At 39.4% G+C, this 26,416-nt stretch overlaps 1 protein-coding gene across 2 annotated transcripts in view; it reads right to left on the bottom strand.

Moving 5' to 3' along the window:
* PRKCE (protein kinase C, epsilon) overlaps nt 1–26,416 on the bottom strand; it is a 295,554-nt gene that overhangs the window by 45,488 nt on the left and 223,650 nt on the right. For both annotated transcript variants that reach the window (XM_014950985.1, XM_014950984.1), the window contains exon 11: nt 7,422–7,576. In XM_014950985.1, coding sequence (XP_014806471.1) covers nt 7,422–7,576 — 155 coding nt within the window. The remainder of the gene's footprint in view (nt 1–7,421; nt 7,577–26,416) is intronic.

Genomic DNA, 26,416 nt, shown 5'->3' with positions numbered 1-26,416 from the left:
GGTAGCAGTAGAGACTGTGATGCACTCCCCAAAATTCTGGGGTTCTTACTGGCTGCATTTTCTGTTTTAGTTAGCCTCCTACCTAACAATATTATTTCTGTTTTCTTACCTTTGAGCACAAGTTGTCATCTAAACAGATATTTTAAAAGTTTTCAAAAGTTTCAGTGATAACTCAGTTATGTTAGCTTTAAGATTGGCTAAATTCTCATTTTCCACAGCCTTTTGCAATGGTAAGCAAAATAACATGGTTTTTAATAACACTGCATTCTTTAATGTGATGATTTTCTATTTTAAAATAAACACGCTTTCAATCTGAAAAGTCAAACCAAGGTCCCAAATCATCCAGGAAGCTGCACACTTTATGCATATGAATAGTTTCATTGAATCAAAATCAGCCTATAAGTACAGTGATCTGCATGCAGAAATGTTTGCTGGAGCAGTGTCTAAGTGATAAGCTCTTTTATAACAAGGAGGTGGATAAAAGTTGGGGGGCAAGGGTGGGCAAGCAGAATAAATGCAAAACTTGAATCAAAAGCAGCAAGGTTCTGACAAAAAGATGGAAGAAGTTGTACACAAAAGTCTTTACCAAAGAATTATCATCCCAATTTTGTTTCAAGGTTGTTTAATATTTTTAATATCATTATTTAAAAAAACACTAAATAGAGTTCCTTAAGTGTTTGCATCACACGTTTTGCAGTACTGTCCAACTTTTCTGTTGCATCTCAAGAGCGCAAGAAAATCTTTGTGAAATGTTTATTGCCTCAGAGCCACGTTTGCCGTGCATTTCTCTGTATTACTGTGAAACTTCGGCAGACGCATTCAATAGCATGCAAAAAGGGAAAGCCTCACCCTTAACATGACATAGTTTCAACACCACTGCAACTGGGTTATAGAAATATTTTCCATTGTTTGAAGACAAACACGATTGAAGGGCACAGCAAAATTCAGTCCTAACTTTTGTCTGTTGCAGAATTACATTTAGGAAGCATGTCCAGAGTTTTAACATACTGCGAAACAAAAAGTATTCCCTTTCTTCTGTTAGAAAATTGAATAAAAAATTGAAGAGTATGATTTTGTTTGGAACTGGTGTATACGTTTCTTTAGAAACAAAGCTGTGTCTCAGCATTTTAGGAAAACTACAGGGATTGTCTTGTGTCAGTACATTTCAGTTTTATATGTGTGCTGCAGCTCTAATGGATTTTTATTTTGTGTATGTTTCTCCGAGTTAAAATCTTATCAAATGCAAAAAGATAACACACATTTCTTCCTGTTATAAAATAGAAAGCACAAACATCAATCATCTAAAACCACTGACATTCACCCAGAAATAAATACAAATAATCTCTGCAAGATTTCGCTGCTATTATCTGTTGAGAAGCACTGTCGCCCTTTCTACTGCGTGTACCGGAACATGGCTGCCCTCACAGGAATGTAAACTTGGCATTAACCCTGGCAGATTCCCACTCCCTGCCCTCTCTCATTTAACATTAACTCACTCCTATACTGTTATCAGAAGGTAAAGGTCATAGCTTTATTTACACAATACAGCACTATACAAACGGTCATTAAACAAGAAAATCTTGCACCAAATAAACATGAAGCAAAAAAACAATGCTGACCTCGCTACCGGGAACTCCCCCTGGAAGTACCTTGTCATTCCCCAAATGAGGTCAATGGTGCTGCTCTATCCTTCTAAATATTAACTGTCCGGCACTGCTCCTCCGCACACCCAACTCCCACGCCAGAGCCAACCAAGGACTTTTTTATGTTCCAAACCCAGGAGAAATTTAGAAAGCATTCTACTGTTGGCAAGACCATGTGGTTCATATCCTATTCCCACAGCCTTTACTCATCCTTCCCCAGCTGGAAACCTTGTCAAAGGCTCTCCTATATGACAGCAGCCTTTAGCACAATGCATGAGCTGGGCAGATGGCAGGGTGGACTCCCTCCCTCGGTCCGAATGCCAGAAGCCTGGGAACCAACCCTTCTTCCTGCTTCTCATCTCCCTCAGCCCCGCTCCTTTCCACCCCGGCCCACTGCCTTTTCCTGCGGGGAAGATATCCTGCTTATTTATGCGTTTCACAACTGCTGGCCTGCCTACATACAGCAAGAAAAAGTGCAAAGAGGGCAGGAGGCCACCGACTAAAATCCCGTCGGAGCTCATGTTCAGTTTTGGAAACCAGACTGGGCAGAGCAGAGCACAGATGTAGCCTGGGGCACAAACCTGGCCAGGAGTGCTGGTCAGGTGGCCTGGCTTGGGCAGCAGTCCCTCGAGCCCAGTGGAGACACTGGGACTCAGACACACGCACAGCAGCACAGCTCGCTCCTTGCTTCCTGCTTTTACTGAAGGTGATGGAAATAGTTTGTTGCTCACTTGCACCAGAAACAACCTGCAACTTCTCTGTAGGAGACCCCTGCAACAGGCAGTTTATGTGGGGAAGGGCTTAATTGTAGGATATTAACGGAATTCCTGTGCTTAGGTCTGAATACGCTACCTGAGGGTACAAGGTCTCTCTTGCCCTCCTTCATGGACCACAGCTCAAGCAGCAATTTAACCTTTAACTGTTTAGAGTTGCAATAATATGATCTTTACATACTTAAAAACAGTTTTACACCGAAATGCTCCACGTCTAGTTTTGTATTTTAAAAAGCCCCCCAAGAAACAGGAGGAGGAGAATTTTATTTGGCTGCTGCCACGCAGAAATAACACAGTAAGGTAACTTGGGAGAATGATGACTTAACGTGTTAACCACTGACCATGCAACATATTCATGGGTGTAAATATAACTCCTCGTTACTCTGCCAAGGTTGCACTGAATCATACAACCACCAGTGAAGTCAGACTTTCTAAATATTCCTTTTTCACATAAAAACACACTAATGAACGTGCTTTTAATTTTAGGTAGCTCTTCTTTCTGAAACACTCGTGTACGTTACCCTGATAAATGGGAGTGCTAGGAAAACTGATCATCCTAAGAAAAATTCAGTTAGCGTTCAAACAAGTTCTTAGGGTACTTGAGCATGGAAAAAGCCCGGAGGTATTCAAGGATTGGCATCAGCATATGTATATTCTCATTCTTCTCAGTTGAGTGTTAATATATCCTTCATCGTGACCAATTTACTAATTAGAGAGTGCACAGAGCCTCAGAAAGCTGCAGCAAGTTACAGGCTGGATTATTACTTCATATTGCTCAAGAACATGATAACCCACAGTTACGAATGAGGACTCCCCTGTGACCAGGTGGTGTATGATTTGAAGGCAGCATCTCACGGACCTTACACTCAAAACCAAAAGAATGAGTTAACCCAAAGCAACTGACACTAATTTCCAAGTTAAGACATTTTTCATCCTCTCAGGTGAACTGAAATTGTGTACATTCAGTTTCATCCTTTTGCATTTCAGAGAGAGCCCCATTCAATCACTTGAATGGTTCTGGAGCATGCCAGAGATCACACAACTACTGGCCCTTCAGGTCTTCACTGAAACAAGGTTTGCAGTTCACACAGTTATTCCCTAAATCAAATATGAACTGGGGACACCAGCATTTATGCTAACGAAGTGTTACCCCATTCTAATGCTGTTTTCCCTGCCTGGGGAGACACTTTTGCTTATATGTATTTCAGGCCAGAGTGGGTCACTTGTATCACCTCACTTGAACTCCTACGATGAGAGCCGGAGACACCCACCCAGGTACTCCTGTCCTCAGCCCAACAGCTGCAGGTGAAACAAGATGTGACATTTACATATATCTGCAGAAAGTACACAGGAATGTTGAAAGTCAGTACAAGAGGGGAATAGTGAACTGGCAATTTCTTAACACCCAGTTTGTTGCATCTTCCCTATACGAGAATATATACTAAGCTGACAATGACTGAGTTTAAATACAGCAGACTCCAGGGACAGGTGATAGTGAACACAGTCCACAACCTTTCATCACTGAGTTCAAAGTCCAGTTCAGCTGACAGGCAAAATGAGATTCAAAGTCTAGCTCTTAATTCCTGAAGCTTATATACATTTTTTCAAAGTGGTGCAATTGCATAACACAAACAACAATGACTGCCAGAAACCGCGATTGAAACGTCTCTAGTGTCTGATTGACTCTACTTGTATTATCAGGCCCCAGCTTGACATGTGCCTGAACAGCTGAATGCCAGATGAGAGGGAAGGTGGCGGGGATAATGCAAATATTTTTATTAAGTTGTTGAGGTGTTTTAGACACAACAACAGTAACATTATACCCTTAAAAATGCCACACTGAAAATTATCCTGAAGTTTATCTATCATACAAGATGCATTTAGTAACAGCAGCATTTTTATATATAGAAATTGTGAGGTTCATCTTTATCTCCAACATAAACTCAATAAACAAAAGGAAGGTATATAATTCCAGTAAGCACGCAGACAATTGGACAAGTCTGGGAACAACTGTTGGGCCAGTTGCAAAGATGTGAACTTACAGAATAACTATTGCTAAACAAGGAGCTAGCTTTCTCTTTGAACTTCAGGGGAAATGAGGATAAACTAGTTATTATAATAAGATGATCATTTAGTATCATCATAGCGCTTTCTAAAAATCTAACCAACAAGCCAAAGCATGAGCTAAAGCTAGTTATTTACTTCCAAAAATATAACTGTGTTTAGCTCCAAACAAATACTTCCACATGCATGGCTGAAAAAAGATCAGAAGGTATAGCAGCTATTTTGAAACCTGCATTTCCATCAAACATCTTGGTTTATTTATATATTCCCCACTTTCCTTGAAGTATTGCCCACACAAGCAGCATTTCCCACTTTGGAGAATAACCATTAATTTCACACCACAATGTTTTTTCTAGAGATATAATTACACAGAAGACAAGTATTCTTTATTAAAATATCTGAAGGCATGTTAGTAGTTATGACTGGTAGTTATTCAGGAGCGTAGGTTTTCTTCTCTTTTTTTTTTTCTTTTTTTTTTTTTTTCCCCCTTTCCTTCTTTGCCAGCTTATAAGAGCTTAGGAGATGTAAAGGAGTGACTTGACCCCAATGCATTTTTAACAGTGTAATAAATGCTGCAGTGAGGTACAGAAGAATCAGGCTGAAACTGTTCTGTTCAAGACAACTATTCTAACACAGGCTTGACATCAACTAGTGCATTCTCCCAGGGCCTGGCACACTATGAATGAATGGTGACATTTTTTTGTGATTAATTCTTTTAAGATAATCCCCAACTTCTTACTTTTAATTGTATTTTATAGACTAACTGGGATATAAATTTTATGAATTGTTAGAGCTCCTAACTCTTTTGGGAAAAGGAGTTATTCTTGTGGACATAACTATGTCCAGATCCAATAGCCTATGTCAAAGCTGAATACAACTAAATCTGTTCCTAATGTTCTTCCTGTCATTTTTTTAAGTTTCTGCTTTCATCCTACAGCTCATGTTATTTCTCTTCTTTTGCCTTTTCTGATAATACATCTGGTATAACATGCCATTTAAAATTTTAGTGCTTTACTATAGCATGCCAAAGGCACGTCAGCATAGTTTGTGAATCAGAAATTGAGAATAGCTTGCAAAGTTTAAATTACAAAGCATTGTCTCATCAGAATGACACTTCTCTTAGGATCACTTTGACAATAAGAAGTCATAGAAAGAACACAGGCACACAAGGTGATTGAATGCAAGTAGAAGCTACACACAGCAGAAGCTACACATCAGACAAGGGAAAAGAGGGAGAAAAGAGAAAGAGAGGAGAGAGAAGAGGATATGCGTTGAAGGGTGGGAGCAGGGAGGGAAGAAGAAGAAGGAGCACACACTCACATAAAGAAGGGGGAAGGTAACTTTACCAATTCCTTGATGGTTCACAAAAATCACTAAACTGACTTAATTATGGTGTCTAAACTCCAGTTTGCAGGAAGACGAAATCTGTTCATCTTTTTATAGAAAAAAGTCCTCAAAATCCTTCACTTTTTAAAGTACCAATCTTGTCTGTTTCCTTAATGATGGACACTTATAAGTTCTGAAGTTGCCACATTCTACTATCTAAATGTAAAAATACATTTGGAAATAATGCAATGAGTAGGAAATAAGAGACAGGCAGCAAAGTTAAGAAATGTGTTGGATCTTCAGCTCTTGAAAACAAACCTGTGCAAAGTGGTAAGGCTGAAAATCCAATCCAGTATGCAAACATCATACCAGTATTAATACAAGATAGACATTAAGAGCTGCAGCTAGCAAAAGAGTTTTCTAAAGAAAACTGGATTTTTGACTGAAATATTCCATTCATAGAGATTTATTTTCCTCAGAAAAAGCAATATCCTGCTGTTTGCAACGTGTCTAGAAAGGAGACTCCTCTGAGAAGTTTCCCTTTGAATCCCAGTTGGTGGGAAAGCCAGTGGCCTCTGATGGAAGTTACCATTCAGTCCTGGCTGCTAAACGTTTAAAATTAACTTTTTTCAATTTCTAGTACTCTCAAGAGCAGCCTTAATATGAATCCAGGGATAAAACAAATTCCATATCCTCATCTTGATGGTCCTGCTCAAGAAATCTGAGAATGCCTGTCCCTGAGATGACTACCCCAAATCAAAACTGATAACCTGAAAGAGGATGAGAATATCAAGAGAATATCAAAACTCAGTTAGATCCACAGAACTCAGAATTCTTAGTAAACAGGAGAGACCTGTATCACAAAACTTGTAAAGCACTCTGCTTGTGAAAGCCTGAATTTATTGCAAGCAATGACAGGCCGCTAAGAACAAACAAACACATGGACATCAGGGTGAAAATTGTGATTCTTTACTTTTAGTAATAAAAGCCTATCCCTAAAATGCATTCTTCATTCTTCAGCACAGCCCAACAATATACACTTTTTTTGTGTGTGCGCTTGGGTGCTGAAGATAGAGATTTGGGGGTGGTGGGACGGAGGTTCAAGTAGATGTGCGGCACTTGCAAGCAAACCAAAATTGTCTGCAAAGACCCACTTCCTGCTGGTGACTAAGCCTTCACCCAAACAGTGAAGAGGAAGGGGCATAAGTAAAGCATTGCAAACGGCCATCCCGATTGTATCAGAGTGGAGACAACTAGGACAAACAAACTCAGGAAGTGGCAGGGAGTTAGAAACTGAGAGGAAATCTATGGCACAGAGAGGAAAGCGAAGAGATTGCGCCGATCTGCAGAGAGGTCACCTCTGGGTCGGGCTGTGCCAAGCTTTTTCAAACCCGCTTTATTTGGACTATAATACAAAACTGGCACACACAGCTGGCGACTGCTGCAGAGGCTATTCAAATGTTAACATTCTCAATAATAAACAGCCAAAAAAAAGTTCTATGTAAGCAAATTGGAACAAACAACTAATCTAAATCTGGTTGCTAAGAGACAGAGGATTTCAGCCAAAACCAGCCCCAAGCCTCAAGAATACTTTTTTTTTTGATCGAAAAAGTACCTGTAGATGACGCCATGTTGGTGAAGAAACATGAGTGCTGATGTGACCTCTGCTGCATAAAAGCGGGAACGAGGTTCGTCAAATTTGCGTGAGCGCTGGATTTGAAACATTAGGTCTCCTCCATTTACATACTCCATGACGAAAAAGAGGCGGTCCTGAAATTAATTAAACAGTGCTATTTAGCTAATTTCTTTTAGTCACACAAAGGACTGCTTGAAGCTACACTTTAAGCCACTGCAGCATTTGCGTCAAGAAATGAAAGAAACAAACATTGCAATGCTGAAAAAAGAAAAGCTGACAACAAATATCCCCCAAACCTAAAGAAAATGAGACAAGAGTCTCAAAGTGAGAAATGAGAAAAAGGGAACAGAGTCAAAATGTAGTAATAAGCAACACAGGAATAAATCTTCACACATCAAATATATATGGGATTATGATCAATTTTATATAATAACAGAGATATTTAAATGATGCTGTTTCTTTTAAAATTTAGCCATAACAATAAAGACATAAAGTCAATTCTGTCAACTACTGAAGAGCTGCTAGGCAAATTTCAGGCTCCTTACTTCTCATATCTCTTACCAGATACTTTGTCTGCAAAATATCTTTTCCAAATTATGAAAAAACGAATTAGAGCTGTTTAGCTATATAAATCACTACTGACAATCTCAAGTACTTACATGTGACTTTTTGAATTGCCTCAAACTCTCATAAGACAAAGAAACATAATTACATTATTAAAATACATATGAAATTATTTTTATTTTCTTCTGATGCTTGTCAGTTAAAAGTTCAACTTTTCAACCGTTATTCCATGATAGAGAAGTAAAAATGAACTTTACTTGAGAATAGCAACAGATTCTCAGGCAATCACCCCATTTTGGCACGTTTAAAAAAAAAATAATCCAAAAGTTAAGCACTCAGTGAAACAGAACCAAGAACACCTGTAAACTAAATGTGTGCTTGGCATCTTCAAATATCTATGATCTAGACTGGCAATGCAGATGAAGGTGTAAGCAAAGAAATGACCACATCCACTTGATATAACTTAGATCCTATTTTTTGTTAATGATTCTTATAAATTTTCATAGCTTTCTCTAATCAGTACTAACAGCCTTAAATCATCAACTCTTTACCCTTTCACCCTTCATTTGTAAACTGACATCCACATTCTTTATTTTCTTACCAGAAAATGTCTACATCTATGCACAAGAGTTTAGGCAAAGGTGGAGGTAATTCTCATGGGATGTGGATCTAAGCATATACTCCTGGCTCTGCATTAGCTCAAGGGACATAAATGTGTCATTCTCTGGCCACACGACACACAGGTGTGGAAGCAGGGGACTTCACCAAAGGGAGCTCCTCTCCAACTTTTGCATCATATTGAATTTTGGCTCTAGCTCATAGTGCCTGGGGCACTGGGTTGAAGAAAAAAAGATACAGCATTGCTGTATTGAGCAAAACCAACAGAAAATGGAAGTTAATTAACCTCCCACAAGTGAATCCAAGCCTGCAGATTACATATATATGAGTGCAGAAATTCATAAATGTTTGCTGTTTGCCTTTAACATCTAGTTTGTGACACAGATTCAAAGCATAGCACTTGAAAGTATTAAACTTAAGCATGTGCATTAATCCTGCTCATTAAGTGCCTAAATGTTATACTTATCAGGAAAGTTTCCTGGAGGAGGCTAGAAATGTTTGGCTGACTTTTTGCTGATTAGAGAAAGCGGATGCAGAAAAAAACTTTGTGCCTTTCCTCCTGTAACTTGGGAACACAGAAACTGCCAGAATGGATCAAATTCAGGACCCAGGTGGAGTGGCATTCTTGGTAAAACATTGCTAACGACTTTGGTACATTTTCCAGCATTTTTCTTACCATTCCCTAGTAAGGAAAACCTACTAAAGAATATCATCAAAGCTTCTGGCTGTATCACATACTCAAAAGAGCATAACTTCAGAGCCATGCCTTTGTTCTTTTTGCAATGCTCAGTACTGCTGATAAGAAGCATTCAAAATCATGGTGCAGATCTCTTGACTTTAGTGTAGGCTTTAAATATCACCGTCTTTGCTTGTCCTTGTGCTGTCTGATTTCTCTCTGGAACCAATGAGAATTACAGCCTTCCTTTTAAAAGAAAATCTGATAGCTCTCAGACGGCCTTATGATTTCAGAAGCTAGAGCTTAAGGAAACACCAAATGCAGTCAGTTTTGTGATAAAGTCAATCAAAAGCATAGCTATATTGGCACTGTGATGTAACATAAGAGGATACAACATCCCTAAGAAGATGATGCAGATGTTGTCCTTCATTAGGCTCCTCATCAATGCACTACAGACAGAGTACATCTGAAGAGCAGCTTCAATATGAGTGTCCCTTTCAACACGTTGCCTTAGATTATCTCACTTGGATATACTTCAGTGTTTCAAGTACAAACCCCTTTTGGACTGCAGGCTGGGGAGCATCTGTCTAAGGTTTGGCTAAAGTAACATTTCTAATGCTTGCTGAAGTTGAAACTTCTTATGTTGCTATTTTAACCTTTCCAGAGTCAACAGTCTGGATGTGAGTGGGCACAACCAGGAAATGGAAGCTGCAATTCACGTTCCCCTGAGCAGCCACACTCATTCCTAATGTTGCTACCTTTTTCTGCACTTGTATCACAAGTATAAAATGATGCCAATGCAAAGTGATTGTGCTGGTGGTCCCCAACTTGCCACTGACCTGGGATCTGCTACTCCCAATGGCAATACCACCACTCTTCCAGCTGCCAGTGATGGCAACACACACACACACACATTAAAGGCTGGTGTACACAACTGTTTAGATGATGGCCATTTCCTAACGTATCAGGATATACATTGTATCATTTTTGTATTAAACACTCTTTCTTTGATCCAAACAGAACCCATGTTTTTTGTGACATTCACCAAATGCCTAATTGTCGATTCTAAATATCAGAAATGGTGTTCAAACTTCAAGTTCTTTTATTTTGGTTCAGTCCTTTGTAGGACATGTCCAGTTCAGCCAATGAAAAATTTAACCCGGATTGTTTAGCAGAATATCTTGTCATTAGACAGTTTGAACAAAAGCTTTACCAGCAGCTCCGTTTCCAGAGCTGGAGAGTGTTAATTCTCCTATCCTCTTTCACATCTTCCTTATTATGCACATCTCATTCTCAACACAAAGGGGTATTTCTGTCAGATTCTGCAGCTTAGTTGACCATCTCTTCAAAAGTATACCTACTAAATCCAAAAGTAACAGCTCAGTGACTGAACTTGCTCTGCTGCTGCATTTTTCTGCTATTCATTAATATTTCAAGTTACTTTTCCAGCTTTCCTGGATGCATGTTTCAGCTTCCTAATGAGTATTCACAGAAAAAGTTAGTTTCAAAGTTTTGTTCCTTGTTTACAGTGAGTCTGGGAAAGGGTTTGATTTTGAGAGAAGAAAAATACTTATTCTCACCCACTCATGTGAGTGAGATAAAACACTAAGATGCACAACGTGCACATCCGGAGCAAGACAGAGTTTCAACATAAGAAGGTACCATCTTTTTTGATGAAATATACTCAGTCTCTATGAAAACAACTTTCTTAAAACCACTCTCTGATCATTTTTTGGTCAGGACAATGACATGATCAGCTGGGACTCAAATTTACATGAAAAGAGGATGCAAGTGATGAGAGAATATTTTACGAATGTGAGCTGCGAGTGATAAGTCCATTTTTCTCCTAATTCGCATAACCTCAGCAACAACAGAGACACTATTTTGATTTTTGCTACTTGAACTTTTTTCCCTATCTTTTATCAAAAGTTAATGGTCAAAATGTAGATTCCTAACACTCTATTTCCTTTCTATCATGATAGCACACACGCAGAGTGACCCTCTGTGACTTCAATGCAGAGAGGAGTTCATCCAGAAACAGTAATTGTGAAATAACTGTATTATGCCTGATTACATACACATCTCACTAGGATGATGCCTCATTACATACACATCACCAGGATATATTAAAATATTGAAGTGGGAGAATATAAAGTGAACACCCTAAAGAATTATGCATTAAGGGACAACACAGTGTTTACTCAGTTAAAAATGAGATACAAGGTATGACTTTATCATTGATTGTGTTCCAAGAGAAAATTGAATGGGTTTAGTTTGGACTGCATTATTTTTAGCCTCTGTTTTCATAACATTTGAGAAGTATGTTTTGATGAACAAAATAAATGTAAAGCAGTCCTGGGAACTCTTTAATTATATAAACTGAAATAAAAGGCAAAATCACAAAGACATTATAGAATAATCCTCTCTTGGCATCTATAAAGCAAAAAAAAAGTACTGCAAAGTAAGCTAATATGTTTTCTGAAGTAATTAGATTCTTTTACAGGGTTTATTTTAGCCCTTAATCATACCTGCTTTTCCTTGAATTTCTCAAAAGGTGTGGTTGAGTGACAATACTTAAAATAATAAATGGAAAGAAAAACAGAGCAGAGAGCATGGGTAAGAGATTTTAAAAGCAAAGTGGACATGAAATAAACAGGTTAGAAGTCACGACAAAAAAAGTTCAATTCTGTATTTCCCTGGTATTTTCTGACTATGGCTTTAACTACTATACTGGAATGCAGAACTGCCTGTCTTAACATCTCTGTTATTCCAGTCTCCTCTCTTGATTTTCTTAATTGAGATATTCTCCTGCATACATTATGTTTTCAAAACTGGACTCTCAAAAAAAATTCTCTTCTAGTCTCTGTCCCTATTACTATCTGTAGAAGTACACTTGTCACTTAAACTAGAAATCTTGTTTCATCTTCTCTCTCATTCTGCTCCTATAATTGTGCCTGCATTTCATTTTTCATTCTCCTTGACATGCAAAATAGCCACAGCTGATCCTTTCCTCATTATTCTGATAATTACCATAACCTTCCCTCTGCAAAACCATTCTCTGAATTTTTAGTTTTATTTATATATATTTTGTTAACATCAGCCTACATATGATGTGCACTCCCTACCAGTTTATATTTGCTTGTTTGTAAATGTTATTAATTCCATTGGATAAAGCTTCTACTTTTTGCTTCTTTTGGAATAATGATGTTTTCAATTGTGAAAAGGAGGCTGATTTACAGAAATATCAATAGTAATAAACTCTCAGGACATAGCAGACTCAATCCAGCTCCTTTTTGTGGAGGTGTGATTAATGACCAAGACCTTCCTACTAGGGAGACCAGATAATCTTGCCAATCAGTTTTGATTGAACAGATGACACTACACAGTCTATTAGTTGTTTAGATGTGGAATAATACCATTGTTGAGGAACAAGCTTCTACGTAAACCCTGTATGAAAGCTGTATGGAAAGACTTTGATGTATTGTTTACATTAATTATTGTGTAGCCCTTGAAAGATTTTTTTTAAATCGTTATCAGTCATTAACCTGCCTGTCCTTTGTTTGTTTTCCAAATAAAATCTCATTAACATTAGATTGCAGCTTAAAGACAATACATTGATAGACATAAGGCCAAGTACAATTATCACTGCAATCTGAAGAGTATAAACTTATTATTCTTTCAACAGAGTCCTACCAGCTGGGGGACCCAATATGCAGTTCAGCACAGCCTCAGTACTGAAATATTACACAAAAAAACCGAATCATGCAATCTGTCTCCCACTTTCAAATCTGAGATGTGCACCCATGCTACAAGCCTGAGAACAAATCTTTACACTACTGTTTTTCTGTCTCCCCGTTCAACTCTTAAAACACTCAAAGGCAGAGAGTTCAGGAAAGTCATCGACAAAGTAAAATTCACAACTGATAAATCATACCAGTCTACTCCAACTACCATTTTTCCTTTAATTTATGTTTTCATGCAATTGGCTGTGAATAAATGCTTCCTGATTCTCACTCATTCTCACTCACTCACTAGTTTAGTTCCCTAAACTAAGTTCTTTGTGTGAATATTCTTTTTTCTTCCCAATTTCAGAAAATTGTATTTGAATTAGATTTCTCCAGAGGCTACTGAAAATATCAGGAAAACTAATACGTTTATCAAATGCAGGTAAACGTAAATACAACATAGGTCATGTTCTAGTAGAGTACTGTTAACATAATGGAATATGTTTAGCCACTAAACTTGTTGCAAAACAAAAGTCAAAGATACAACTTCTATTGCACAAGAAGTTAGATATATCACAGCCTTGGTATGCTCTGTAAGATGATATTTTATTCATATCATGCATGTATGGAATTCTTTTCCAACTAGTACAAAACTGTGATTACTTAACTCTAGTTAAACAGGATGCTCAAACAGTTTGTTTAAAATTACCTAAAACTACAGCGACTGTCCCACCCCTCAGAACTTGAATAAACATTTCCTGCTTCTGATGAAAACTGTGCAGGCACGCTGTACACAAAACTATATGCAAACCTTCAAAACCCGGAGCAGAAGACTAACCAGGGTGGCAGATTCATCTTCCACAGTCCCAGCATTAGGAGGGACAAACATGAAAACAAGAGAAAAATCAGGTACAATGCTAAAGAAAACAACAAAAAACTCTCTCTTGTTCATTTGATTCCCTTTTGAAGTTTACAGTAGCAATCTTTAACAGGACACCACGACATGTTATCTGTCTCTGATTTCAGTGTTTATACTCAGGGCTAATTGTGGTTTTTTTCCTGTTTTGTACCAATGCTTTAATGGAGTTCCAAATAAGAAGGGAACAATTTCTGTAAATCCCATATTTCTTGGAATAAACGCCCTGTACATAGGAACTGCTATCTTAAATTTCACACAGGATAGTTGAATCTTCCACTCAACAAAAAATCCATGCATTCAGATTTTGTATTAAAAGATTTTTTTGTCAACCAGACGCTTCCAATTTCTCTCAAGCTGCTGAATACTATTGTAGTGTATTGTGTTGTACTATAGCAGGGACTTAATGCTCATTTTTACTCAGCTTTGCCCAGCATTCAATTTTGAATCAAGTTTTTTGCCCTTGAAAGAAAGAATGACCCCAAAGTTAAAACACAGACTGGAGAGAGTCAGAGAACCACATAAAATTGGATAAAGAAGTCTTGCAAGGTCATCTAGCTTATCCCACAGCTGACAGGCAGGATCAGCTGTACCTAAGCCAAGGGGAACTAACCTTTTCAATGCTGCAAGACACTGTCCTGGCACCGTGAGCCAGTGATCTAACCACGAACTTGAACAGCCCTGCGGAGTGGACTCCATTTGGCACATAAAGACCTAGGCAGCAGAAGTCTTTGCTACTCTGGTCTGCTGGAGGGCGAGTGGGTTTGTCTGCACTCCACTGCACTGGGGTCTCCTGCTCCAGAAATGTGCCAGAAACGCTCTGTTCCCCTCTCAGTCGACTCGCCAGCAGCAAAAGCCAGTAGTGAATAGTATTCCTTGAAGCTATTCTGCCTCGCAGGCCAGAAAATTACATCAGTTCCTGAAATTAATCCAATCAGCTCTTAAAAATCACTACTGATAAGCATTCCTTGACCTCCACTGGCAGTCTCAGTACTTATAGAAAATACCATTGGAAACTCTTTTCACTGCTAAAAATAATTACCATTATTTTTGTTCTTAACTTATGCAAATTATCAATTCCTATCTAGGCTGGAAGTTATATACTACCCTAAGAGAAACACTTCAGTGCTTTCCACCTTTATTTCTCACACAAAGAACTAGTTATTGATTTTTTTTAGTTTTACAAAACTAACCACAAAATATTTCTATTCTGTTCATAGAGACTCCAGACATAAAGTCAGTTGAGAGCCTGTGGCATAAAAAATACTTTTAAAGCCTTGAAAATGGTTTCAAGAATAGCTGGCCCTCCTTGAGACTGTGCAATAATTCTCAAAAAACCCTCTCTACCCTATCATCCCATATAATGTAAATGTCTCTCTACCCTATCATCCCATATAATGTAAAGGGCCAGAAAAAACCTACAAATTAAATACAGTTGGTTTCAAACAGTGCTTTCCGAATCAGTACAGAAGTCCTCAAAACCTTTACACTGTATTACTGTAAAGACTTGCATTGTAGCATTTATTCATCTATAATGTGAGGTGCTGGAAAAGAGGTTTTAAGCAAGACGTATGTCTGAGATCTCTGATCTTCATAAAGCAGACCTGGTAGGTCACTTTTGTAATGGGAGATTTATGTTGCTTCCCTGTAGAATACAAATTGATACTGGAACAGAATGTGGTTTTTAATATGTTTTTCATGCCCCTAACGAATCCCATTGTACTGTTCAACAAGGAAAATAGGGGCAGTGTATGTACATCAAGATAAACTGGCTGGCTGGGGGTGAGGGACTTACTATGTGCCAGCAGTAGGTCACAGAACTATGGGAATTATGATTTAGGATTCAAAGCAGGAAACATTAGCCAGACCTTGTGGACATCACCTGCTCTTTTCAAAAAATGTCGAGAGATGATTAGCTTTTACCTAGACTGGCATTCAAGAAAGAAGTCTTGTTTTATGACTTTTTCCAAAGAAATATTCAATAATACTCTAAAGCTGTCCAAAATGAAGAGAAGCCAGCCTGTCCCAAATCTGTAGAGAGTAAAAAACCACACCATTTGGTTATCCCCTTAGCACTAATATTGCTAGAAAAGTTTAGTTGATTGTTTCAGTTACTCAAAGAATCTAATTTCACATTACTGTAGCCAGAAAACTCCACTGACTTTAACATCACTTTCGAAATGTACAGGTCTTCATCTGTACCATAATTTTTTGGAATATGATAAAGTATGGATATGAATAAAATCTATATCCTAGAATCTGCAACTAACAGTCACATACACATCAGAATAACAGATGAAGGTTATGTCCCTTACACAGAGCTTTTTTCTGTGTAATTTAAGAATATGTGATGTTTGAATACAGTCTTCCTACTGTTTTTTCAGATAATGAATTCTGTCAGATTGCAATCTGGACCAAATTTAGTATGCACTGGCTTAGTTGGTGTATCAGGCTCATAGTAGGGCAAGTAAAAAAGAAAACATGGTTCAAAATTTCATTAATCCTGTTTTTTAAAAACGATCAAGTTTAGACTAATTCAATGTAGAACAGAAACAGCAGTTGGAGGGCTGTCAGCCTGCTCTCCATAGCACTGCTATTTTACTTACTGAGAATATGACATAAAATTCTAGCTCTATTTGAGTTTCTTGAATGGACAAACATTTCATATTAAGACCCTAAAATATTATCATGTGAGTGCAAACATTTTCATTTCTTTTAATTTCTTCCCACTTCAAAAAAGAATTACAATTTAGTTCTTTGTTCTTGCCAGTCACTAATGGATATTATGCCCTCAGCCTATATGACTGTTTTCTGTGACACCTGTAATACAGTATCTGATGTTCTCACACAATGTCTACAGGGCTTAGTGGTGATACTCTTCAGCTCAGATGGGGTTTAGCTCAGGATTAAATTTTTAATGCTGTAATATGTAGAATTTGTTAGCCGAAGGCATGCAATGAAGATGTAGAACTAATTATATGCATTGCTATTTCACCAGCTCAGTCCCCTACCACCTAAGCTTAGAAATGAATCAAAACAAAAAGACGTCTAACTTTGGGAAAAGTTAGAAAACCCCAAATTATCCTGAAGAGATAGATGTTGTGTTGTCACTGGATTTTTCTGAGAGTTGGTGCAAATCTTTCAGTCTGTCCCTGGTTAGTGTTGGTAGCCACGAGCTCCACGATGATCTCATGGAAGGACTGCTTCTCCCTGGGGGGCAACCCTGCTCCCTGCCTACTCCCTGAAAGCTCAAGCAAGCCCTGAGAGCTGGGACCCCAGAAGTGTGCCAATTTGTGTAATATGTTCTTTGTGCCCTTCCTCTCATACAAGGGAGAAACACAACAGGAATCCTGTGCAGAAATGGCGTGTTTTGTAGTTCTAGTCACTTCAAAAGGGGTATCAAGTAGGAAAAGCTTCTCAGGCCATTTCCCTAATACCTTCATTTGATGACAGATAAGCTGTGAAAAGTGCCTTTTATGAAATTCTTTGATCTCATCTTCTTTTGGTGGTGTTTGGAAAAAAGAACTGTTCTGGTGAGATAATTTTAAAGACCTCTCATTTAATGGCCTGATGCACATGGCAGAAAATTATATCAAGCCTGCAAAATGTCATTATGCAGAAAATTTTACAATGTGCAGGCAGCTATTAATATTCCTTTGTTCTGATTCTTATAGGAAAAATATAAACACTGTCTTCCAATTAGAACTTGCTATCTATATAGTTTCTGAAGGCAGTCTAAGAACTACTTTTAACCTGCTTATACTCTAGCAAGGGATTTAGACAGAGATGGCACACATCCTAGAAGTCTCCTCAGCCACAAGGTTGATTCTGGAACTTTTCTTGCCTTTATAATTCCCGTTTTCTTATGCTGTCTGGGCACCTAGTTTATGTCTTTGAGCACACAGGGAAATGCATCAGATGCTACACACTACTGGAGAACACTCTGGGGAATGCAGCCAGTTCACCCAGCAGCAGTTGTATTAGAAGAAAAAGGAAACCAGTTAAGAATGATAAGGAAAACGATAGGCCAAAATACTCATCCAGCAACCATTTTCTGAGAAATTATCTGTTATTGCTGAAAAAAACCAACTAAAAATAATTAGCTGAGTGAGCAAGTCTTGATATCACAGTCATGATATATTGCAACAGTGGTTTTTGTTTCTAGGGATGTAATCAACTGACTGAAAGGCAGATCTATGAAACCATCAGTCAGGATCCAGGAGGAAACTACAGTGTCTTTACCAATGAGTTACTTGTATAAAATCTACTCAAAGAAATCTGTTGAGATACGATTTCCAGTCACATATATCAGTACAAGGCATACTGAACCAAAATGGGCACTACAGCAGGAACACACTTATTTAAAATTTTATATTTCAATTTCAGTAACTGTTCACATTTTCAGAATTAGAATTTCACTTAGAAAAATCACCAAAAAGCTAAAATCTTTGTAAGAAAAGAAAGCACAGATGTATAGAGCTTTCCTCTCTCCCCATGCAACAAGAATTCTTTTGCCATTTTACCAGCCTGTGAAAAGGAGAGTTGTCCTGCATTACTAAATTTGGCACTGGAAAAATGTGCCCCTTCTTCCAGCTCAAACTTGTACTTGCCCATGAACAAAATAGTACACATTGAAGAAGGAAAGAAGGCAACGCAGAAGGGTACAAAAAGTCATTCGATATGTTGTATTGTAAGTTAACTTGGCTGATAGGAGCTTGACATGAACATTAGTGCATTTATTAAGAAAGAAGTAAACCAGAATTCTCCAAAAATTTTCACACTTCTTTTCTTTAAATGTAGGAATGAGCTTTGGAAAACTGTGCTGCAGTAGGGCCAGCTTCTATATGCACTGCTCAGATATTCCATTTATGATGTTCTATGTGTTACAGAAACATTTGCTACCAGATATTCTTTACTGCTTTTAAATTGTTATTTTTGCATAAGCAAAAAAGGAGGGCGGGTAAAAAGCTATTTTTTTTTTCTGCAGGGGAATCACCAAAGGAAACTCAGGAAACAAAGTCTGAGCATTAAATAGAGGGCTTTTACCAATTTCTCAGTACAAACTTCTTATTCTTTGGAGCTGATAATTTTCCAGTCTCTAGCTGGCTGTCATCTCCCTTACATTAATCAATAAGTCATTCATAATTAATGTTCCCCTCAGAGCACTCCTTTGCATGGTCTTCACACTTCCTTGCTCTTATAGCCAACTCAATCATTTTGCATTACGGAAAAAAAAAAATTGTGTAAGATTATTCACTGACACATAGTATTTTGTATTCAGCAATTTTACACAAGTCAGAGCACAATAAAACATACTCTGGCCTTGTTTTAGGACTTGATTTTCTAACTTTTGTTCATTAGGCCAGGCCACTGACTCCTACAGGACATTTTGTGAGATTAAGTGGTAAGGAATTGGCTCATTTGTACTTTTAGAAAGTTTGTGGTGGGGGAAGACAGGGAATCCTGTACTCCATTCAAAAGACAGAGATGAATGAAGTCTTTGGCAACATACAGATATTCACTACCAGAGAAACAGCTCTTCTCTATTATGTGAAGCGTTTCAGTAATGTTCCCACGTACTTAAAAACAAAGGTCAGCCAGTGACAACAGTTGGTTCTAGCTTGACAACACAGCAAGAAACTTCTACTGCGCTGTGATCATCCAGATGGAAAATTTATATGAGATACTGTCATATCAGTTCACAAACTATGCCCTGGATGCCAGAAATAACTTAAAGTCTACAGTTTACTTGAACATGATGTTCTGAATAGTAAAAAATAGTTGCATTTGTACTAACAAAACCTTGCTGAGGATTTCAAGTTCCTTAAAATGAGATATTAACATGAGTAACTGTGTCTCCGCTCACATGAAAGAAAAACAACATAATATTATTTTGCAGTCTTTACCAAAGAAATTTTCTTTTTGGGAACTTGTCTGAGCAAGGGGGACGGTATGGAGAGAGGAAATTTTTCCTCAAGTAGATGAGGACCAGGTTCGGGCCCACTTGGCCAAACTGGACATTCATAAGTCCATGGGCCCTGATGGGTTGCACCCACGAGTGCTGAGGGAGCTGGCAGACGTTATTGCTGGACCACTCTCGATCATCTTTGAGAAGTCGTGGAGAACAGGAGAGGTGCCTGAGGACTGGAGGAAGGCCAACATCACTCCAGTCTTCAAAAAGGGCAAGAAGGAGGACCCTGGGAACTACAGACCAGTTAGTCTCACCTCTGTCCCTGGGAAGGTGATGGAGAGACTCATACTAGATGTCATCTCCAAACAAGTTGAAGAGTGGGGGGTTATTGGAAGTGGGCAACACGGGTTTACCAAGGGTAAATCATGTATGACCAATCTGATAGCCTTCTATGATGCCATAACCGGTTGGTTGGATGAGGGGAGGGCAGCAGATGTCATCTACCTTGACTTCAGCAAGGCTTTTGACACTGTCTCCCATAACATCCTCATTGGGAAACTGAGGCAGTATGGGCTGGATGAGGGGACAGTGAGGTGGATTGAGAACTGGCTGTGTGACAGGACCCAAAGGGTAATTATTAATGGAGCAGGTTCAAGTTGGAAGCCTGTAACCAGTGGAGTCCCCCAGGGGTCAATACTTGGACCCGTGCTGTTTAATATATTCATCAGTGACCTGGACGAGGGGACAGAGTGTATCCTCAGCAAGTTTGCTGATGATACCAAACTGGGAGGAGTGGCTGACACCCCGGAGGGCTGTGCTGCCATCCAGCGAGACTTGGACAGGCTGGAGGGCTGGGCAAAGAAGAACCTCATGAGGTTCAACAGGGAAAAGTGTAGGGTCCTGCACCTGGGGAAGAAGAATGTCAGGCACCAATACAGGTTAGGGGTGGACCCGCTAGAGGCAACTACTGAAGAGAAAGATCTAGGGGTCCTGGTGGACAGTAAAATGGCAATGAGTAAACAGTGTGCTCTTGCGGCCAGGAAGGCCAATGGTATCTTGGGTTGTATAGGGAAGAGTGTAGCCAGCAGGTCAAGGGAAGTCATTCTCCCCCTCTACTCTGCACTGGTGAGGCCACAACTGGAGTACTGTGTCCAGTTCTGGGCTCCCCAGTTCAAGAGGGACAGGGAACTACTAGAAAGAGTCCAGCGTAGGGCTACAAAGATGATTCAGGGATTGGAGCATCTCCCTTATGAGGAGAGACTGAGAGAGCTGGGACTCTTTAGTCTGGAGAAGAGAAGGCTGAGGGGAGACCTTATCAACGCCTACAAGTATCTCAAGGGAGGGTTGAAGGAGGAGGGAGCCAGACTCTTTTCAGTGGTTCCCACCGAGAGGACGAGGGGCAACGGGCACAAGTTGGAACATAAGAGGTTCCACTCAAATATGAGGAGAAACTTCTTCACGGTGAGGGTGACGGAACCCTGGAACAGGCTGCCCAGGGAGGTTGTGGAGTCCCCTTCTTTGGAGATTTTCAAAACCCGCCTGGATGCAGTCCTGAGTAACATGCTCTAGCTCTAGGCAATCCTGCTTCAGCAGGGGAGTTGGACTAGATGATCTCTATGGTCCCTTCCAACTCTAGAAATTCAGTGAAATTCAGTGAAATTCAGAGCCAGAACAAAATAATTATGACAGTAAAAATAGTTGTGTTGCTGCTCTAAAGTAAGTTAAGAAACGCTTGCATTCAGAAATATCTAATTCCAGCTTTTTCTTCAAGACCCCTCTCTTCTTACAGATATTAATTCATAGTACCCTAACAGGGACAGACACATTAACATGATGACACTCATTTCCTCAAATTCAAGCTCAGTTCTTCAGACTGCATATATACAAAAAATATGTTTTGCCCAAATGTATACTATTATTAGTTGTAATAAAATACCATAACAAGACCCAACGACAGACCAATTTTCCACTGATACTGTACTTAGTAACACAGACTGAAAGCTCCTCTGCACTGAGACTCAGTACATGCCAGGAAGTGGTAGAGTTAGGACGTAGAGGGAGAAACAGTGAGACAACTAATCAAAGCAACACTAGGAAAAGTGCTTACAAGGTACCTGCTGCCTAACCTGAGCAATCTGCAGCCTTTGCTGAGTGCTGGAGCTGCTGCTAGAGCCTCAGAAACCACCTCACTTTGCTAAAATTCAGGGACTGCACATTATGCCTCCCTTTTCACAGGTGCCCAGCCTATTTCCCATTGAGCAAGCTTCATCACATTGATGGCAGCAATGAAAGAAGAGATGCTTATCTACACTTTGGGAAGCGTATCCTTCATTCAGAGAGGAGGACACAAAATTATCAGTGCATCAGGCTAATTGGGAAGAGAGAGACTAAAAGATCTGTTGCTAACTTCATGCCCGGCGCAAGGCCAAACACAAAATTATATCATGTCTTCATTGCCTCTTACACTAACTTTCTTACTCCTAGACTGCACTAGGTAACAGTTAGCCTAAGACTTTCGTTAGATAGTGATAATATATAATAGTTTCTCAAAATTTTCAGTGTGTTTCCTGAAACCTCTCTGTGGAAACGCAAAAAAATCAGAATTCCCTTGTCATGGGGAGATAGAGGTCAGTATGAAGAGCAGCTTATGGTCAGATCTTCCACCCTGGGTAAATGTTCTGAGCAAATCCCTGTGCAGCCTCTGTTGCTAAGCAGAAACCAGATAACCTGCTCTGCTAGAGAGCAGCTGCCAGAGAGGGAAACTTAACCTTCATATGCTCTCTCTTGTGCCTCTTGTACTCACCACTATTCTACCCACAAACTCAGTGCTTCCTGCTTTGATTTGCTCTCATGCAGAAAAAAAAGAAAAAAAAACACAACAAAAAGGGAGAAAGGAATTATAACTACAAATAAAGACTAAAAAAGTTAACATTTAAGATGATTAATACAAATTCAAATAAATATATTTACTTCAAAATAACTATTATATGCACAGGTACTCCTATTCAGCAAACATTAAGAGTCCAGCATATATGCACAGCAACCCCACAAACTGGTAGAGGGAGATGAAGACTGTGACATACTATCTTACTACAGAACTTTATGCTGAGCACTGTCATTCTCTCTAGCCTAAATTTAGCATTTAATCCTCTTTGCACTTACAAAATTGCTGGTAAAAGTGAGGGCCCTGAGGCACTTAAAGGCCCCAATGTCCCTGCTCAGCCTCCTGTGGAGGGGGAACAACCCCTCAACACTGCCTGTGGGAGCCCCATTTCAGTCCAACACAGGGCTGTAGCTGTGCACCTCTGCCCCTGGCTCCCGGAGGAACTCTGGACCTGGTTCATGCCCTCCCCATGCTGTGGGCCGCTGATGGATGCCCTTGCCAGCACTCAGCTCTGCTCACTGCACTCAGACCCTATGGGTCTGTGCCAATGGTGAGGGTGGCCTGCACTGGGTCACTCTGGGTGCCTGGTGCTCAGGCTGGCCCTGACTCTCGCTGACAGGCGATGTGTATGTACTTCCAACGGCGTGAACAAATTTGAACAAATGGAGATTTCATTCATATCCCAAAAGAAAGGCAATTAATATTCGGTACAATGTGATCCCCTGGAATTTCAGTTACAGGAAGATTTCCTGTTAGAAGCAGAGGTTGAGTCCCCTGTGTGACTCAATCACTAGCCATGGAAATGGCTTACGGAAATGAAAGGGCAGGGAGAGTTGCCTTGGCTTATTGTGGAGATGGTAAGTGCCTTACAGGTTACAGAGTAAGACTTTGCTCTGGATTGAGTAAGGCTGAACTCACTCCAAGACCCAGTACAATATTCATAGGTTTTAAAACTGGATCAACAAGTTTCCCCTGAAGCAACAAGCAGGGAGACATGCATTAAGTGATGCCATGAGGATGTTACCAACAGTCACTGACCTTTGACTTGGGTGAAGCTTTTAGGAGACAGATTTGCACCTGCTGCTTGGAGTAGGATATGTATGGAGGCTTCAGGTTGCATATATTCACTGGGCATCTTCAGTGCCTACTGAAGCATGGCTAGTTTAAAACACTAGTCCTGTAAACTCACACTTGTATATGGAAATACTTGCACATTTTGAATATACATTTATTTTTTGATGAGATTTCTAAATTAAGTTTGTCTGCTAGCTGCTCAATGAATGTCTATCCTCCCATGGAGGGAAAGTGTTTTCATACACAGCAAACACAGATTTCAACTTATCTACTGTGTCTATAGTCTTTTTAAATTATCTAGAAATCTGCTTCTTTGATTTGTTCTTTAGCTGGTTAAAGGTTAAAAAACTTTAAAGAAAACAGCATTTATTGCAACATCAAAGACGATTACAGAATAGCCTGGCAGTTTACTTCTCTGCAGAATGCCCATAAAAAAGAAAGATGTGTGTTTCAGGAATTTGCAGAATGTGTTGCACTGTAAGATAAACTGAAAAAGGAACGCACATGTGCATGAGTACAGTAAAGTTCCTATTTTGACAGTCACTGAAATAGCCTAAGTGGTACCTTTTTTTTTTTTTAATAAATCTAGAAGGAAAGATGCTTCTGAAAAATACTTAAAGATATGACAGAACGGATCCAGGTCAGAAAAGTTTAATTCCAGATTAAACAGAAAATGTAACATACTTCAAAGCACAAGAGAGTGATGCTACAAGGTGGGAACATTCAATTTAAACTAGATTCTTGGTATTTCTACTGCCACAAAGTTTTCAGCTATTTGGTGCCATTATAAGCAGATAACACTAACAAAAATACAGAATGAATTAACCTCAGAAATGAAGACCTGGCCCATGGTTAATGAAGTTTACAAACATAGCTTTCCTTTTTATTTATTAATCTTAGAGAAATGAAGGACTACTGTAAACTCACACCAACTCCCACTTGCAAGAACATGCGTGCAGGACTCCTAGAGTGGAACGTCCACTGGACAAAGGGTTGCAACTTACCCAATTCTTACCCAGAACAAAGGCCTCATCACAAATGATACAAAAAGGGGCGCTGCCACCCAGGAGAGTGGCACAGTGTAAATGGTTCAGCCTAAATTCTGTATTGACACTACCCATTATGCTGTGCCATTCGCAACACCAGTGTAAAGACATATCTCACCCAGACCACCTGTGAGGACAACTATCCCCTGACTCCCAGAGTGAGTGAGTGTATGTACGTGGTCCCACAGGGGAAACACAAAGAATAACTTAAACGACTTTTTGACTTTTTTATGCTCCATTTTGACATCTGTAAAATAATACTGATAGTATCATTCCTAGTCCAACCCAAAACTCAGGAAGGCTTGTGAGGTAGTCTGACATACACTGACAAGCACAACAGACAGAGTAGTAAAGTCTGTTGGAGGAACGACTATTTTTAAAAGTATGCCTCACGTGGCATTTTTCATTTGAACAAGGTGACTATGGGAGGCAAAAGAAATATTATTAATGTCTGCAAGAAGTAGCTGAGGAAATGCTGGTGAAGAGAGAAAACTGCTCAAGTCAGTGTGGCATCAAATCTAGAGAAAATAAGGCAAGAATTATGCAAGAAAAAAGAGAGTATTTTTCTTGAGGGAACTTCTTTAGGATTACAGAAACTGGTATAAGAACAGCTTTATACAGGGGTACAGCTATTTCATCTGACAGATCCTTAATAGATTTTACTACTGGCAGAAAAATGTCATTGTACTCGTGAGGTCCCACCAAGGATCACTTCTGAGCCCAGTTTTATTCAACGTCTTTATCAATTACTCAGAGAAGGGAGTGAACAGTGAAATGTGCAAAGCTGCAGATCATACTAAGCTCTTTCTAACAGTCACATGCTGTGCGAATGGTTAAGGAACTCCAAAAAGGCTCACTCAGACTGAGTGGGCAAAAAGGTGGTGACGAGCTTCATAATAGACAACTGTAAAGTGAAAATACTCTTTCTAGGGGGAAGAATATCTGAAACCACATCTATGCGGTGCTGAACTTGGAATAGAGTTAAAACTTTGGAGAAACATCTTGGTGATTTTGTTGACAGTTCTCTGAAGCGTTGCCTCATGGTGCAGCAATACTCAGAAAAGCCAAGAAAATGTCAGGTAACATTAGGAAAGTCACTGAGAAAAAAACTGGGGGTACTACTCTGCTGCTACATAAAATCTTTGTCTTCCCACATCTTGAACAGCATGTGCAGTTCTGGCCTGCACAACTTGAGAAGGATGCAGAGGAGGTAAGGAGAGTACAGACAAGGACAACTGGAATGATCACAGGGATGAAACAGCTTTCATACAAGAACTGGCTAAAATCTGGGGGCTGAGGAAGAATACACATGAGATTAAAATCATCGTGAAGATGGTGGATAAACTGAATATGGAACTGCTGTACACCCAATGCTGCAATACTAGACCTGGGATGCTGGTGAAAGTAGTAAAATGGATAAAAATCCATGTATTTCTTCACACAGTGATTAGTGAAGTTCAGGAATTTGCTGCTGTAGCTGTGGAGGCAGACTGTATCAGCTACTTCAAATAGGGATTAGAAACATTCACGGACTATAGATTCATAAGTAGATAGTAAAAG

Source organism: Calidris pugnax, unplaced genomic scaffold, assembly GCF_001431845.1.
Source record: "Calidris pugnax isolate Ruff unplaced genomic scaffold, ASM143184v1 scaffold24, whole genome shotgun sequence".
Lineage (NCBI taxonomy): Eukaryota > Metazoa > Chordata > Aves > Charadriiformes > Scolopacidae > Calidris > Calidris pugnax.
The sequence above is the reverse complement of the archived record's forward strand: the minus strand, read 5'-3'. Positions and strand labels throughout refer to the sequence as shown.